Here is a 16,039-nt window from a genome sequence, read left to right as displayed (position 1 = left end):
AGCGTTCGTATGTGGGATATTTTGGCTTCATTTCGAGATAATGGGAGGAAGTAGAGACACGTCGTCCATCTTTAAATCATCTCTATCTTTCTGGTGAAGTGTTATTTTTACTGATAGATCTAGAGGGACTTTCCACCAGATTTTACACACAGAGATCATTGTACCTGTCAGGAATAATATACCAGTCAGCATGGTTAAACAGATGAGCCACTGTAAATCAAGCCTGATGTCATCATCACTTTTATCTCAGCAGGGGGTTGGAGGCTTAAAAATGTGTAATAGAAAGTCTGTGTTACCAATTAAATGAGTGGGGTTTGAAACATGTGGGCATTGTCAAGGTACAAAGGATCTTATGGTGCTTTCGTGTCAATTCAAAGTTGCGTTATAGTTTGTCGTAACTATGACTGGGAGACTTTTCTGCAAACTTAAACATGCCGCATCTCGCTTGAAGACCCAAACAAACATGGAACCCTGGAGTCGACCCAAGTCCACTGTTCTCGCCACCGTAAGCAGATTCAAAGGACTTCAATTCAATGTCATATTTAAATAAGGGAGACACAGAGGGAAGCCTTCGGGGGCGGCACATTGTAAACAAGTAAATCAGTCCCGCTCTCTTCAGGAATATCAAGTGTTTGACTGTTAGAGGAAGTGAAAGCGTCTTAGTGCACCTGTATTTGAGCTGATTTAAGTTTATTGTGCAGGGAAATTTGAACCACGATGCATCGGATTAGGTTTGATTTGAGAAAACAAAGACAAAATAAAAGAGAGAATTCTCCATTCCTGGGAGGCCTCTTTTGTGGAATAAATGCCTTTCATCATGACTCCATGTCTCACATGCTCATAGCAAAACAGCTCAGAGCTCTGAGAGGAGGAGGAGGTGGGAGAGAGGGGGGGGACAGAGAAGCCTTCTGGAGAAGTCAAATGATCCAAAAGATGATGAACAAACACGTGAATCTTTCAGGCTTAAACTGGATCATTATATTGAAAATGACACGTTCTGTGTTATCTGGTGCATTCCTGTTTCATTCGTGTTCGTGGGAGAAATATTTCAGAGTGTGTGTTCCAGCACCAAGCTGATTGTTTTCACTGCACAAGCATGTGTGTGTGTGTGTGTGTGTGCCAGGGGCAACATTTATTTTAAAAAACGTTTATAAAAAAACTAAATTGTGCTCACAAATGTTACAGTTCATCTACAGGCATTTCTCATTCATGATCATTTGTGTAATGAATTAGACTTTCTGACAATTAATCTCATCCAGGCAGCTGTAAAAGTGCAGTGAGTCTTTCGAAGAAGAATTTTGTGCATGACCGGATCCTACTACCTTTGTGCCCCCCCCATCCCCCCATCCCCAGTAGGAAATATGATGTTATGTGATGGGATCACGCGGGAGTTAGAAAATCCGGCTAGTCATGCGCTAATCCGGTATTTAAGGTCGACGGTTCGCTGCTTTCGGGGAAGCAGGGGCCTGTGCGCGAGGGAGAGGACGTTTTCAAACGCACTCATCAGTAGACAGAGGTGATGCGCGTTCATTTCAAATAAAAGCTGAGCTGAAGTGCATAAAGGCAGATAACTATCCTGTTGGTAAAACCGTTGCCAGCTGTGCGTAAAACTCGACTTCTTTTGGGATAATGTGGCAAAGCTGCGTTTTGGTGCTTGTGGGCGCGGTGGTCGTGGTCGCTCAGTTCCCCAGAGAGTGTGTGACCCCCGTGGGGCTCGGGAGCGGACAGTGCTGCCCGTCGCCCTCCGGACTCGACAACGACCCGTGTGGCTCCGCCACGGCCCGCGGACAGTGCGTGTCCATCACGGCTGACGCGCGGCCGCACGGGCCCCAGTACCCCCACGACGGCCGGGACGACCGGGAGCGGTGGCCCATCCGTTACTTCAACCGCACTTGTCAGTGTAATGGGAACTTCAGCGGCTTTAACTGCGGCCGCTGCAGGCACGGATGGACCGGAGCCAACTGTGACCAGAGGGTTTCTGTCGGTAAGTGCGCGTCCTCCGGTTGGAGAACTTCTTTTTTATATAATTAACTTCTCATAGATGTTGTATTATGTTATGTTTAAGATGTTATTATATTAGTGCATATATATTATATTTGATTGTCATAAAGTCAGCTGACAGATATTTGGGAGCTAGTAAGGATTATCTGCCCTTGCTCAGTGGCACTTCAGCACTACTTTAGGACCCCACACACCAGCCAATTTAGCTAGTTTAGGCCCGTTTACTGTTTATCCAGGCTTGACCAGAAATAATAGTAATAATAATTAAGATTAATGCCCCATGAACACAAGACAAAAGTATTATAATTGCTGAAAGAAATGATCAAAGTTGCCTTTTACGCACGTTCTCTGCATTTCCTCGCTCATTAAAAGCTGATCCACAAAATAACGCATGACTGAGTGAGTTAATCCCCCACCCCCCTCCTCCTCCCCATCACTCCCCTCCCTCCCCAGTGAGGAGAAACGTGATGCAGCTCAGCTCGGACCAGAAGCGCGCGTTCGTGAGCGCGCTGGACCAGGCCAAGCGCACGGTGCACCCGGACCTGGTGATCGCCACGCGGCGGCACGCGGAGATCCTGGGGCCCGACGGGAACACGGTGCAGTTCGAGAACATCACCATCTACAACTACTTCGTTTGGACCCACTACTACTCCGTCAGCAAGACGTTCCTGGGCGCGGGGCAGGCGAGTTTCGGGGGAGTGGACTTCTCGCACGAGGGTCCCGGGTTCGTGACTTGGCACAGGTTCCACCTGCTGCAGCTGGAGCGCGACATGCAGGTGAGCTTCTGCATAACCAGTAATGACACTGTGCTTATTGGTATTTAAGGATAAAGGAAAGAATCGAATTGATTTTCCTTGTGGTGGCCTGAGGGTAATTGCCACCTCCACATTGGTAATTTACCAGTTACATCCCTGACTAATCGCCCGCTACAACAAAGCTGCTGTTTCCCCTTCTTGTTTGTTTTGTGTAATTTGTTTCCCCACAACTTTACAGGCGAGCAAATCACAATTGGCAACACAGTTTCATGCCTTATCACCGCTAAGCAAATTGCAATTTTAAGCGTTTTATCAGAAAATAACAGTCCCCCCCCCCACTCACTACTCTACTGAATAAACACACCAGCAGGCACAGTTAGAGGCAGGGAGCTCATTTCCATGCAAAGATCAGGAGAAGCTATATCAACCAAAGATGACTACAACTGTCTCAGCTCCTTGTTGTGCCACAATGAAATCCTGTCTGGTTCGGGGGCCTGTATTTTAATCATGCGCTGGATTATTTTTGCTCAGAAACTGGCGAGAAGACAAATGAGGCTTTAGTTCCGAAAGCTCAGACCTTAAATGGAGGGATTCATGAGCAGTGATTAGGAGCCATTAGTGCTTTTTTGGGATCAAGAAACTGCAGAATTTAAGAATGGGATTTGGTGATTTGCAGTGTTTTCTCATAGGGAAACAGTGAAGTGATTCATAGGGGTACAAGGATTCAATTTCCCTTGTAGCTTGATGAATGAACGTATTGACAAACTTATATTGGGTTTCATTTATCTCAAATTGTGGCTTTGCACTAGGTTTTTATTTATTTGAAGTATTTTCTTTCAGTATCGTTGCACTTTTTCTCGAACCTTATAAATACAATATATATATATATATATATCATGTTTATTTATTATTTGATATATTCCAATCTCTTGTTGTCGACTTATTCTGTGTTTTCCTTTTTCTAAACACAATATGTTGCATATAAAGTCTCCACAAAGAACAGATCTCTTTGAGACTCTGGGTACATTTCCCGAGGGGATTTCAATACACAAACATAAAGTCGACAGCAAACTTCGATTATCACATTCCAGACACTAAACTTTTCCTTTGTATATTTGCCCAATAACTAGGATATGCTCCAAGACCCCTCCTTCGCCCTGCCCTACTGGAACTTTGCCATCGGTGGGAGCACATGTGACATCTGCACCGACGACCTGATGGGCGCCAGGAGCAGTTTCGACATGAATTCCCTGAGCCCCAACTCCATCTTCGCCCAGTGGAGGGTCATCTGCGAGAGCGTGGAGGACTATGACACGCTGGGAACCATCTGCAACAGTGAGGCTACTGTTCTTATTTTTTTTTAACCATGTGATGTTACAGAGATCCTCTTTATTCTTGTCGATGGTCTAAGTCATCTGGTTCCTTTCCCCCGTCTCCATCCAGACACGGAGACGACTCCCATCCGAAGGAACCCAGCAGGGAACGTGAACAGGCCGATGGTCCAGCGTCTCCCGGAGCCCCAGGATGTGGCGGACTGTCTGCAGGTTAACGCTTTCGACACGCCGCCGTACTACTCCACCTCCTCTGAAAGTTTCAGAAACACAGTTGAAGGTGAGCGGGCACCAAAAAGGTATTTTCCTGTCTGTCAGAGTGTTTCTACATTTTTCTTATGGTCGTTTTTTCATGTTGTTTTTGGTAGGCTACAGCGCCCCCCAGGGGAACTATGACCCTGCGGTCCGGAGCCTCCACAACCTGGCACATCTCTTCCTGAACGGCACAGGGGGACAGACCCACCTCTCGCCCAACGACCCCATCTTCGTGCTGCTCCACACATACACTGACGCCATCTTTGACGAATGGCTGAGGAGACAGAGTCCAGGTGTTTTTATTAATCCAAAAAATCACGTTAAAAAGCCATTTGTTGTGTATTTTTTTACTCAATCCTTATTACAATAAAGAGCTTGTAGGCTAACTTGTGTTTTCTTGTCAGGTTCAGCAACGTACCCTGAGGAAAACGCCCCCATTGGTCACAACAGGGGCTACAACATGGTGCCTTTCTGGCCTCCAGTGACGAACGCCGAGATGTTTGTGATGGCCCCGGAAAATCTGGGTTACTCTTACGAAGCCGAATGGCCAGGTACGCGTTTTACTCCTGTTGCCATCGAATTCACGTGGGTTTGCTTTTAACCCTGAGGTCAAGGGGCCATAATCATCCACTTCCACTATTTTCCTTAGGTCAACCTTTCACTACGACGGAAATCATCACCATGGCAATAGTCGCCGCCCTCGTGGTCGTCGCGGTCGTTTTCGCCGCCACCACGTGTGCCGTGCGTGCCCGGTCCAGGATGGAGGGCCACCAGCCTCTGCTCAGTGATCAGTACCAGCGCTACGACGACGAAAAGAGCCAGTCGGTAGTTTAAAGATGCGTGTTGGAAAACAAGCTTCACCTATGTGCCTCTTCTCTTTACTCATTCAGTTTTGTGTTTTTTTTGTACCTGAATCTCACCGGGAGAACGTGTCGATTCTTGAAAATCCTATTTATGCTACACTTACATCAAAAAAAAATGTGTATAGTTCATTTTTTTTTCAAAGGAATACAGCAGATGCAAATATTTTTCTTTTCCAGATGCACATAAATCACTCATTTAGCCTTTAAAGGTAAAGAATACATGCAGTTGTCTTTAGGAGTACGACTTCCCCCCCCAAAAAAATTTGAGATTTCTGGTAAATATGAGAATGGGTTCGAATAAAGTCCGACTTTTAAAATGTCATATTAGTATCAGCAGTGTTGTGCCTTCTTCTGTAGGTTTTTATCTTTCAATTTTAAAGGTGATCAAGTGTAAAGAATGCCGATGTTCTGTAACTTATTAACTTTTTTTGGTAACACTTTTTAACGTATCGGACAGCTTAATATGAGTGTGATACACTGCCAAATAATTAAACATCTACAACCTGTCTGCAGCCTGGACACTAATCTGTTCCTCTGACTACAATCCCAGTTGTTTGGTTCAGTTCAGCTGATGGACAGAAATGTGTTTGCCCATGTAGTAGAGCCGCACTGCCCACAAGGGGGCGCTCTGGGCAAATATCTGAAACTTGCTTGTACACTGATTATTAAGAGAGATTTGTTTGTGTTTGTGTTTTTATGTTGTATTAAGACATCGATCCACATCATGCAAATGGTGTTCGTAATGAATGAAGATATAAAAAGTTAATTATTAAAGCAGAGGGTAAGTGAGAGGAAATGTGATAAAATGCAGAATCAACAGCTTTTTACTTCTTCTGTATCTTTATAGCTTTTTTAAAAAAAATGTTTTTACATTCCTGCTTTTGCCAAACTGTTGTTGGCTGCGGGTGCAGAAATCGCACAGTGGTTGTGTTTGCACATTCTTATGATTATGACAAATCGCATGATGCATCGTTTTATATAATCCATCATCAGCCTGGAGTGTTTCCTCCAGGTTGATGTTGGCACTTTCAGTTCCCAGTGCCTCCCAATTCAATCTATAAACCCTGAAGAATGTATCCCCTCGTGTACCTTTTGTTTCACAACACCTCACCTGTGTGGTGTCTGGTTTCAGAGGAAGCTCCCCCTGTGGGAGGGTTTTACGCAGTGCGAGTTGTCAGTGAGCGGTCTCTACTGGCCACACAGCTCCAGTGGGAGGTCTGTTGGGGGGGGAGATAGAGGTGCAGAGTTTGTGGCTCATCACTTCACTGTGCGAGCAATAAGTTGTGAGGAGCGCACGCCGAGCTGCGAATCAACTCTTCTCCTGGTCGTGGCTCCCCGTGCGTAATTGCGCGCCTCCGCCGGTTTCAAACCCCGGCACGCAGCGAGGCTTTTGTGTGCCATCTCTCCGTCTCACCGCCATGGACGGGGATAGCAGCGCGTTGCCCGACTTGAAGGATATAGAGACCAAGCTGGGTCGCAAAGTGCCGGACAGTCTCATTCGCTCCCTCGTTGGAGGAAAACATCACGACAAGCACGAGAAGTCCACGCCGCCGCATTTAGTCAACCACAACAAGTGCTGTGCCAACTCTGGAGACTTGAAGCGACTGGAGAGCAAAATGCAATTCCTCAAACAAGAAATGGTGAGTTGGCCTTTGTCTCTGTCCTGTTTGACTGAAGGAATAAGTTGTCACAGTGTGAGTTTGATTAGCTGCACATGCAACGAACCATTTGGAGCAGGGGACATTGCAAGTTTAAAATAAGATCAGATAATCCTTTATAAGCCTTTATTATACATTTGCAATGTTACAGCAGCGAGGGCAGTTATAGATAGACATCAGTAAAGTACTTGTAAATGTATGGAAATATAGAAGCTATGGAAAATCATTAATGAAATGCAAAATTTATATATATACATATTTACCAACATGTAATAACATCACAATTCTAAATTTTTTAGTTATTTACCAACGTTAGAAATAATGAAAACAATATCTTATAGAACCAATCACCATGGTTACTTAGAAGAGCTGGGCGATAAGACTACATCAATAATTATCATTGATAGCAGTATAACAAATCAATATATCGATACATTGCTTATGGATCGTGGAGGTAAAAACACAATTGATCTTCCTCAGATTCAGGAATTTCAAACCACAACCTTCACTCGGGTGCAAAAATCATACAAACTTGAAATAAATAATATTGTGACATATATCGTGATAAGGAGAAAAATGTAACCGTTATCGCCCAGCCCTACTATTTAGCATTCTTTCATGTCGGGTAAGTTTAATGTGATTATAACTCTTCTTTATAGGCTCTAATCACCTTTATTAGGCCTCTACAGGAAATGCCGACGCTAGATGCAAAACAGGTCTTCATGTCAGCATGTGGTTGTTAAATGCAAAGTGGTCAGTGGGGGGGGGTTGTTGCCCCGAGTCTTTCAAACTCACAAAGAAACTGGTCAGTAGGTGAGAGCCATTCACACCTACAGTACCACACCAGTCAGACAGAGCTCTGCTGATGAATGCTCCACACTCGAGGGGGATCTCTCCTCCCTCTCGTGATTCAAACTACCCTGAAATCCCAGCAGTGCCTGTGTAATTACCTTTCCAACCGTTACATGCTTTTTATCAGCTAACCCTCGGCATTAAATCTTCCCCTTTTTTTCCTTTTTTTTTTCAAATGCCACGCTTGTTACAGCAGAGTCAGAGCAGAGGCCCCGCACGCAGTAAGTAAGGTCACAGAGGGTATTAGGATTCCTGAGCAGATGGCCAAGTTGACCGAGTTCTGCAGACTGTGGCAGGGCTGTGTCATCGCCCTGGGACACTCTGCCTTGATAGGCTTAGTTCGATGTTGACGTGACGGAGTATTGAGACGTATAATTAGCTCTGGTTTTGTCTTTGCAAATGTAAAAACCTTCTCCCCCCAGTTTACACCTAACTTTTTTACAAGTATATGCAGCCATTTGAGGACAAAGGATCTACTTTTAAATATGAATCAAGTCTGTTGTTGGTCTGTTATCTGTAGAGCGCTCATTCTGAATTCGAGCCATCTTGGGCCTTCTTGTTGTTGTGGCCCGCTTTACCACCAATCCAGCCAAACTGCTCGGTTTTGATTGTGCACAAGTCTACCATGCGCACACAAACACACACTTCTGACTCACCTACATTAGTTTGAGAGGCTACAATAATCTACAGCCTGTCAGAGGAGCAAGTGAACTCTGAAATGTGCTGTTCCCCCTAAAAAAAAGATCACGGCCAGCTCTTATTAGTTTCATATGACTGAACGCTATTGCAGCTTCAGTGTTGCCATCCAGTGCAGCACTAATTGTGTTTCCTAAACTCATTTTGTGATACCGACGCACTGGGGGCCCTCCAACATGAAAAAAGCTGCTTGTGCGCCACTCCGTGTTTGTATAAGGCTTGTGGTAGCACACACAAAACAAACACAGTGGCATGGCCGGTTTTAAATCCACAGAGAAAAGGCTGTTGCATGAAGCCAGCTGTCTGAAACACTGTACCAGCCCCGTCTGTCCTACATCTGTTTCAATGCGTTTTAACCGTGGCAGGATGTTCCAGCTGTTTCTGACCGGGGCGTTTGTCACCCAGTCGACGCAGAGGAATCCCTCTGAATGGCTCCGCAGGCTGTCCACTTCCCATCCACAATCAATGGCAGGGCTTGTCGTGGCGGGGAGTTGAGTTAATGGTCATACTGTGTAAAGTAGCCACGTCATTCATTATCCTGGATGAGCTGCGTCTCCTGGCTGTGCAGCTACACGGCGATTACACGTCCTCCTTTCTTCAGCGACGCATAGTTTGGGCGTCTTTGTTCCTAACAAAAGCCCGATAGTCCAGACAAAATAGCACAAAATGTTCCAGACATTAGACGACAAAAGGGAGCTTACAGTTGAGGAAACAACTCAATGTAAGGTCGTGCTACTCTGGAGCTTTCAGTCATGTCATGCAGTTTTCATTACAGTACATCATCTTCACGTTTCAATCGCTGATGACACGATCGACAGCTCCAGGACAGTCACTCAATGGACCTCGTGGCGTGAGCAGTTATCTCACCTGCTGTTCCCCAGGGTCTAACCACTGCACTTTGAACCTCAAGGCTGACAATAGTTAACAATGAAGCACGTGCTGTTGTGTTTTCTGCTGACTTGTATTCTACTTCTGAGGGCCACACTGTTTCATGCAGCAGCTGGGTTGACATTTTCTGTGGAATACACGTGAAGATTGCAAGTTCTCATGTTTATTTGCGATTTACAACATGAGGTTGTAGCTTGCAAAATGGTCCAGAGTTCAGCATATTACCCAAGACAAGCCCTCAGATGTTTGTCTTTAAATGTGCTAATTGGTGCCTTAGGACAGAGCCAGGCTAGGCCTTTACCATATTGATGCTAAGCTAACTAGCTTCTCTGCATAGCCTTATTGATGCAAGGAATTCTTATCTTATACGATATGATAATAACATCAGCAAATCCCCAAATCTGATAATCCCTCTTAAATGTTGATCATCTGTATGTATCGTGACCTGACTGCGATGTTCTCGTCCAACAGGCACATCTACGAGCCATCGACGTGAAGCTGATGCAGCAGCTCATGTCCATCAACGAGGGCATCGAGTCCATCCGCTGGATGATCGAGGACAAGGGAGGCGCCGCCAGCCAAGATGGCAGCCTGACGGGCAGCTTGTACAGCCTATCAGACAGCCAGGACGGCACATCGCTGCGCGGCAGCTTCAACAGCTTGAACGACGGCAACAGCGACGACCTGGACGGCCTGTCGGTCGGCAGCTACCTGGACACTCTAGCAGAAGATCTCCCCGATGATCCGTCGCCCTCGGACCTCGAATGCTTTGTGGAGAAAACTGTAATCGACGGTGATTCCTTCAGCAAGTCGCCGCTGAAACTCAGGGTGGAGTCGGATGAATACTACTGCTTTGGATAATGATGCTGAGCTAAACGCGTTGTTCAAAGACTAAAGTTGTCATGTTGTTTTTTTCCCCACACGCATCACATTTTTTCTAATATCTTACCAAATAAGTCATTTTGATTTTTTAACATTGAAACCAGCTTCCTTACGTTACCGATTTGACACACCTCATCAGACCTTTGCCACTTGCTACATCCACACTATTACGTTTTTAGTGTTATTAACTCTGCTACTGAAGGGCCTGTCTTTTGAAAACCATGAAGTAGACACTCGCAACCTCGTGCTGATTGGGTCTTTTGGAGTCACGATATAGCCTTCGCTGATTCGTCTGGCTCCAGCCCCCCTTCTGGAAGAAAAACAACCGTCATTAGCCTCGGCTACCAGTGAAGAACGCAACATAGGTTGTCCATTCCAAGCATTGCTGAACTCTCGGCCAGCAGCTGTTTGCATTTTACAATGATACTAGTGCTTTCATGTGTAGGAGACGATCACTCATGCTTTCCTGTTTACACCGACACGTGCATGCCCAGTGTGCATGAGCAGTCACGTGATATAAGTTTTCAGGCGTGTCACTATGGACAAGGATTAAAACTGATTTGGAGCCAAAACGCTTGTGTGGACAGAGATCGGTTTTCAAAAGAAAACGTAGCTGTGTGGATGTCGCCTTAATGTCCAAATGCAAGTGAAAATGCTGTAACTGTTCCTTTACGTCTTAATTTTTTTGTTAATAATTCAGATTGAATAAACCAAAAAGGTGCAGAGAGACCGGACGTTAGCTAACACCTCAGGAGTTTATTTTCTTCCTAGCCAAGGGTGGATTGAAGCAGTTTCCTTCTCGACCTGTGGACCGTTCGACTGGTGTGATTGTGCGCGAGGTCAATCTGCAATCAGCAGATCTGAGTCAAGGAGTAGATTAGGATTTAGCAGCCATTTGGAAAATTGGACATTTCTTGCCGAGCGATTCAAGAGCCCCTGCGCTGCTCCAAGTGGCAAAGTGGTTGGTTCAAGTGTTACAGCAAGTGCAATTTGTTTCGATGCCAAAACGCCGAGCACCACCTACTGTGTGTGTTAAGCTATTCATTGTTTTTCACTTCATTGTTTTTGACTGATGCAAGTCCCCCTAAGCCGAGCCACACTCAGCAAGTGGAGAATTCACGACAAGAAGTCTTACACACGGGAGATTAGTTGCACATTTGAAAGCACAGATGCTTGACTGAAAAAAAACAAAAAACACAAAGCAGTTTCATTGTCTGATAGATCATTTAGGCCTGAGGCGAAAACCCTGTTAACACCAGATGGGAGATTTGCTGATGGCGGACAGAAGAGAAACACATGTTTGCTTTGTGGGCACATTTTTGAATTCTCGGTTGTTTAAAAAAGGTTTAATGAGAGCTTTACATCGCTGTGCTTAAGTGTGTTGTTTTGGGTTTTTAACTCCCAAATGTGTTGATTTGTTTGTATTTGTAACGCTGCCTGCTTTGGAAATGGCTTTATTGACTGCTGATGATTTTGTTGTTGTCAGAAATGAAATAATAATATATTGTAACTCTCGTCTCGGCTCGCATTGTGTTACGTTTGGAATGCAAAGAAAAAACGCACGTTCCTAAACTGAACTGAGTAAGTGTCCATTTTTAGAAAAAAGCAGTTCACCGACCTTATTATGGAACCTTAATGGGATGGAAAGCGAACATTATGCCACGTTCCCTTCGTGGTAAAATTGAGTTAAGAATAATCTCTGAATAATAAAGTCCGACTTGACGGTGCCCCTGTGAAATGTGCCGAGGACAATTACCCTCGTTAATTCACTTTGTCACATTCCTTCGATAAAACACAAAAGCAGGGAGAGGGTTTATAAATTTGGGAGACACGTGCTTATTTGTACTTTAATTAGCAAGCTCTAAGCGGAGGAAGGCTAGGACGGCCTTGCAAACGTCAATCACAGACGAGGAATGATGTTTCCCGAAACCTTATAATTATCTTTCATCTGTGCAATGCTCGAACTGAATGACATTTAAAATAACACTAGACTTGGAAGTGAAATGCCAACCCACGTAGAATATGTGAAGGCCTGTAATGTTTTTTTTGTTTTTTTCCTATTTCATCTCGCCAGCTTCTTATCTTTCACGTGATAATTGAAGTTCCAGACATAGAATACAGGGGAAAGTCATTATTGGAAAAAAACGGGAACCTTGGTATCTTTGGCTTGCAAATGAATGAGGGCACGATACTTCACTAGCTGTCACACTGGGGATCTGACATCATGATCCAGTTTTGGAAATGCTTTGTTAGACCAGTTATTCACAGAGTCCATATATGTTCTGGTTTTATTTGGAATGAGCAGCTGTGACGAGTGATTCTGTGGATGTTTTCTGAATGGGGCGACAGTCTTCGAGCCTTGTACGAAACTGGCAAACTAACAAGATCGGACATAAAGGACACTTAGCGTTACATTAGTTCCAGACAGATATCGTATAATCGCTTTATCCAGGCACATTAAGCACTTGTAACTTTGTCTCACTCCAAGTGCAAAGCAGCTTTATTTGGTTTTATGCTGCCTTCCCTTATCTCTACCTCCCAGAGGCTTTCCCCAAGCTTAAGCTCCCTGTCAGGCTGAACCAGACTAAGGCCACTAAACCAAAAGAGCCTTGTGAGTGGCACCATGACCTGCCTGTCAGCGATTCAATTAAAAACACAAGGAGTTTTTTTTTTGTCTGAACAAATATAACCATGTCTTCGCTGATTGGGGGCTAGTGTCCCCTGGGGTAGCATGTTGAGACGAGGAGCCAGTGGCCTTGAAATAATTGGACGAAAAGAAACAGGTTCTGCAGGTTTATGTTCTAATAAGTCTTGAGTCAAAAACCCTCCTGAGAGCGACATGGTACAGCACGCATGAACAGACGTTTTCCTATAAGTGTGTATGTCGTACATGAAAGGAAGAACCATTTAAACAAGTTCTTTGTGGCGAGGATAAGTGCAGTCTTTCATCAAATCCTCCAGTCACATTTGAAAAAAAAACTGAATTTTTCCTGTTCCTCCAGCTTCAGGCCTAAATCTTTTTCCCCCAAGTCCATATTATCATATAATTATTCCTCTTAGAAAGTAAGAGCGAAAACCTGCTATTAGTTTATATTGCAGAAGTAAAGTAAAAATCCTCCTGTCAGCATTCGTAGTCCCAACGTGCTGAGGGTGAATGACATCCAGGCTCTGCGGGGAAAGAAAGAGCAAACAGAAAGAATATCAACTGCATCTCCCTGTGTTTGGGAGCAGAGTGCGAAATAGTGATTTATTCATCCCTTTAGTCCCCCCCCCCCCACCACTTACATCATTTGAACACAATTACGCTCGCATGCAGTCCAGACGGCAGCTTCCAGCAGGGATCCATTAGCAAATTAGGCACTGGAGTTGGGCCTTTGCCACAAGATGAAGGGAAACCGATACTGTCTGGTATCTGGGAAGCTGTCACTGTGCTACCAATTGAGGATACAGGATATGGGTTACTGGAGTAGGTTTTTAGCCGGGGGATCAAACGAGCCGGAGACACAGTGGACCCCTCAGACAGGAAGCCACAGACACTGAGTATATACACACACAAACGTTAAGGCACTTTATTCTGGTTTAATTAGGTGATCTGCTCCCCGGGCCCGGCGGTGCTTTTCACAGTGGCCATTTCTCTAACAACTTAAGAAAGACTAGAGAATGAATCTACATCTATAACCTGTTAAACCAAAGTGGATCGTAGTCTCGTGCATTACGCCATCAACCTAACGTCTGAACGTTTGTGATGGCTCGGTGCTGTGTGGTCATGCTTACGCCCGTGATGGATGTTGCACATTAGATCCGCCATGTCAGCCTTATTGCATTCCCAGACACGAGGAGCTCCATGTTGGGAGATTTATGAAGCCCGTGGAAAACTTAATAAGGCACCGTCCCATCGCATGAATATCTCGTTTCGTCTCGGAAAAATACTTAACGGACGTCAAGGGTTATAGCCACAAGCCTGATGCTGTACCACACACACGAGATGCTCCTCATCGGGGATGCAACGATGGCGTTCAACGTCAGACTAGGCACGTACGTCATTCCTTCATTACATGAGTGGATGTCATACTATGTCAACTCAGTACTTGGGTAGATTATACAAGAGCTCTCAGTTGGCCCCGTGCCAGCCTGTGCAACCATGAATCACTGCAGGGCCATGTGAAATACGCTCTCCCTCTCAACCACTGCATTCATTCAACCGGTATCGGCCACTATTTCCATCAGCGCAAATATATTAGACTTCAACAATGGCCGCCCTCTGCTCTCTCTTGAATTCCTCAGCTGCGATTTTGGAGAAACGCCCCCTCTGGAAGCTTCTGTAAACATCCCACACAAGACACCTGAGAAAACCAAACACAGAACTTCATGAATGGTGAGAGGTGCGAGGAAAGTGTCTAATAAACTCAATGGCTCGTTGTGAAATTATTTTCCAATGGAAAGGCACAAACTGGTGGAACCAGTTCTACACTGTGACCACATCTAATGTCAACATAGGATGTACTTCACTATTATGCTTTCCCACACAAGGCCCTTTCACAAATCATTGTTCGGAGCCAATAAGTCATCATTAGTCACATGAGTGTAACCTTTACCCTGGAGACCGGTGCGTTTCACCATCTGTGGAGAACATGTTGTCGGCTCTGAACAGTGCAGGTAAAGGACACGGTGAATCTACGGAAGAGGGAGTAGGCACCAGTCCTGACACAGAAAGTCCTTCTGGGGTATTTGGCTCAGACTCCTTCAGCATTGTCTTAAGCCATCTTCCATTCGTTGCTCCGGTTTTAACTTGGCGTGTGTTGATTCACCCTGTGACACCCACACTGTGTGATGACTCCCCGGCATTAGACGCCTCTCCTGACTGCACTTCCGCGGGCCGAGCCGTTGAGCCAGCTGAGATTAAACAGCAGGCCCCATCAGCCAGGAACCTTCGGCAGATCGAGAGGAGAGAACAAAACAAACCTCTATCCCATTTGATCCCCCCCTTTTTTACACTCCCCTTTTTCCTCTTTCTACCCAGGCCAGGGAGCCTTTCTGTGACTATATTAGAAAATCAAAGGGACTTCTAGAGAAGGCACTGACCCTGTCAGAGCTTTTGAACTTTTGCTTTGCTCTTTGACAGCCGTGTTGTGAGTCATGAAAGAGACGGAGAGAAATGTGTTATCACGGTTGCTTTGAGGTTTACAGAAGCCGGGACATGACAGCGGACGTGATCTCTCCCGCTGTATTTCAGATTTGTCTTTGGAAGGCCCATGTTCATGTATTTCACTTGTAATGTAAAAGAGGACAATTATGCCATCACAAATGGACAGGGACCGCCTGTGGAGATATTCTCACACTGAGAACTTCCTCTCTGACTCTGGGATTTGAGCAGCTCTCCCAGCAACCGGCACCATGAAGCCAAAATGTCAAAAATCCTTTCAAGGGTTTCCCGGCAACCAGCTGACCCCGTCCATTTAAGGAGCCGAGCAGGGGACGGCGTGTTGGTTGGCAAACACGGTTGACCAAAACGTTTCCCTGTGGACGAGTGCTTTGTTATTCCCTGGACACTCATTCAAGTCAAACGAGGGCAGTTTGGGGTCAGCAGGACAGCGTTACAATTGATTGACCTGTGGGGGTCAAGACGTGATGAAATGATTTGGATATTCTTCCAATTTGCTGGATATTACCTCATGTTTTACATAATCTGCCCAAGAGGAGGATTTTTTTCGGGGTTGTGTTATTTGAAGTGCAGAACATTTGTCCTCATTGAGAGTAGTTACGCAAATACTATCATTACCTCCAGCAAGGAGGTTATGTTATCCCTGCTGTTTGTCTGTTAGCAGGATTTTGCAAAAACTGTCAACCAATTTACATGG

The 16,039-nt window shown here is 45.1% G+C and overlaps 2 protein-coding genes across 2 annotated transcripts; both read left to right on the top strand.

Annotated features, from left to right (window-relative positions):
• The first annotated feature begins 1,440 nt into the window (after positions 1–1,440).
• On the top strand, positions 1,441–5,711 carry LOC118102774 (5,6-dihydroxyindole-2-carboxylic acid oxidase). The gene is made up of 7 exons (XM_035149263.2): positions 1,441–1,984; positions 2,455–2,777; positions 3,887–4,091; positions 4,200–4,367; positions 4,456–4,635; positions 4,747–4,893; positions 4,992–5,711. Exons 1-7 carry the CDS (start codon positions 1,630–1,632, stop codon positions 5,174–5,176), a joined length of 1,563 nt encoding a protein of 520 aa, XP_035005154.1. The 5' UTR covers positions 1,441–1,629; the 3' UTR covers positions 5,177–5,711.
• Positions 5,712–6,406: 695 nt separating this feature from the next.
• LOC118102775 (leucine rich adaptor protein 1-like) lies at positions 6,407–11,699 on the top strand. The gene is made up of 2 exons (XM_035149264.2): positions 6,407–6,845; positions 9,771–11,699. The coding sequence occupies exons 1-2, from the start codon at positions 6,624–6,626 to the stop codon at positions 10,158–10,160; spliced, it is 612 nt and encodes a 203-aa protein (XP_035005155.2). The 5' UTR covers positions 6,407–6,623; the 3' UTR covers positions 10,161–11,699.
• Positions 11,700–16,039: the final 4,340 nt, after the last annotated feature.

Source organism: Hippoglossus stenolepis, chromosome 23 (assembly GCF_022539355.2).
Source record: "Hippoglossus stenolepis isolate QCI-W04-F060 chromosome 23, HSTE1.2, whole genome shotgun sequence".
In the NCBI taxonomy this organism is placed as follows: domain Eukaryota; kingdom Metazoa; phylum Chordata; class Actinopteri; order Pleuronectiformes; family Pleuronectidae; genus Hippoglossus; species Hippoglossus stenolepis.
The sequence above is the reverse complement of the archived record's forward strand: the minus strand, read 5'-3'. Positions and strand labels throughout refer to the sequence as shown.

What these genes read in the sequence shown, in the direction of transcription:
- LOC118102774 (XM_035149263.2), top strand. Translation starts at nt 1,630, where the DNA reads ATGTGGCAAAGCTGCGTTTTGGTGCTTGTGGGCGCGGTGGTCGTGGTC. An exon ending in AGCTGGAGCGCGACATGCAG is followed by an intron (nt 2,778 to 3,886) that starts GTGAGCTTCTGC and finishes CCCAATAACTAG; the next exon opens with GATATGCTCCAAGACCCCTC. An exon ending in TTACGAAGCCGAATGGCCAG is followed by an intron (nt 4,894 to 4,991) that starts GTACGCGTTTTA and finishes TATTTTCCTTAG; the next exon opens with GTCAACCTTTCACTACGACG.
- LOC118102775 (XM_035149264.2), top strand. Translation starts at nt 6,624, where the DNA reads ATGGACGGGGATAGCAGCGCGTTGCCCGACTTGAAGGATATAGAGACC. An exon ending in AATTCCTCAAACAAGAAATG is followed by an intron (nt 6,846 to 9,770) that starts GTGAGTTGGCCT and finishes CTCGTCCAACAG; the next exon opens with GCACATCTACGAGCCATCGA.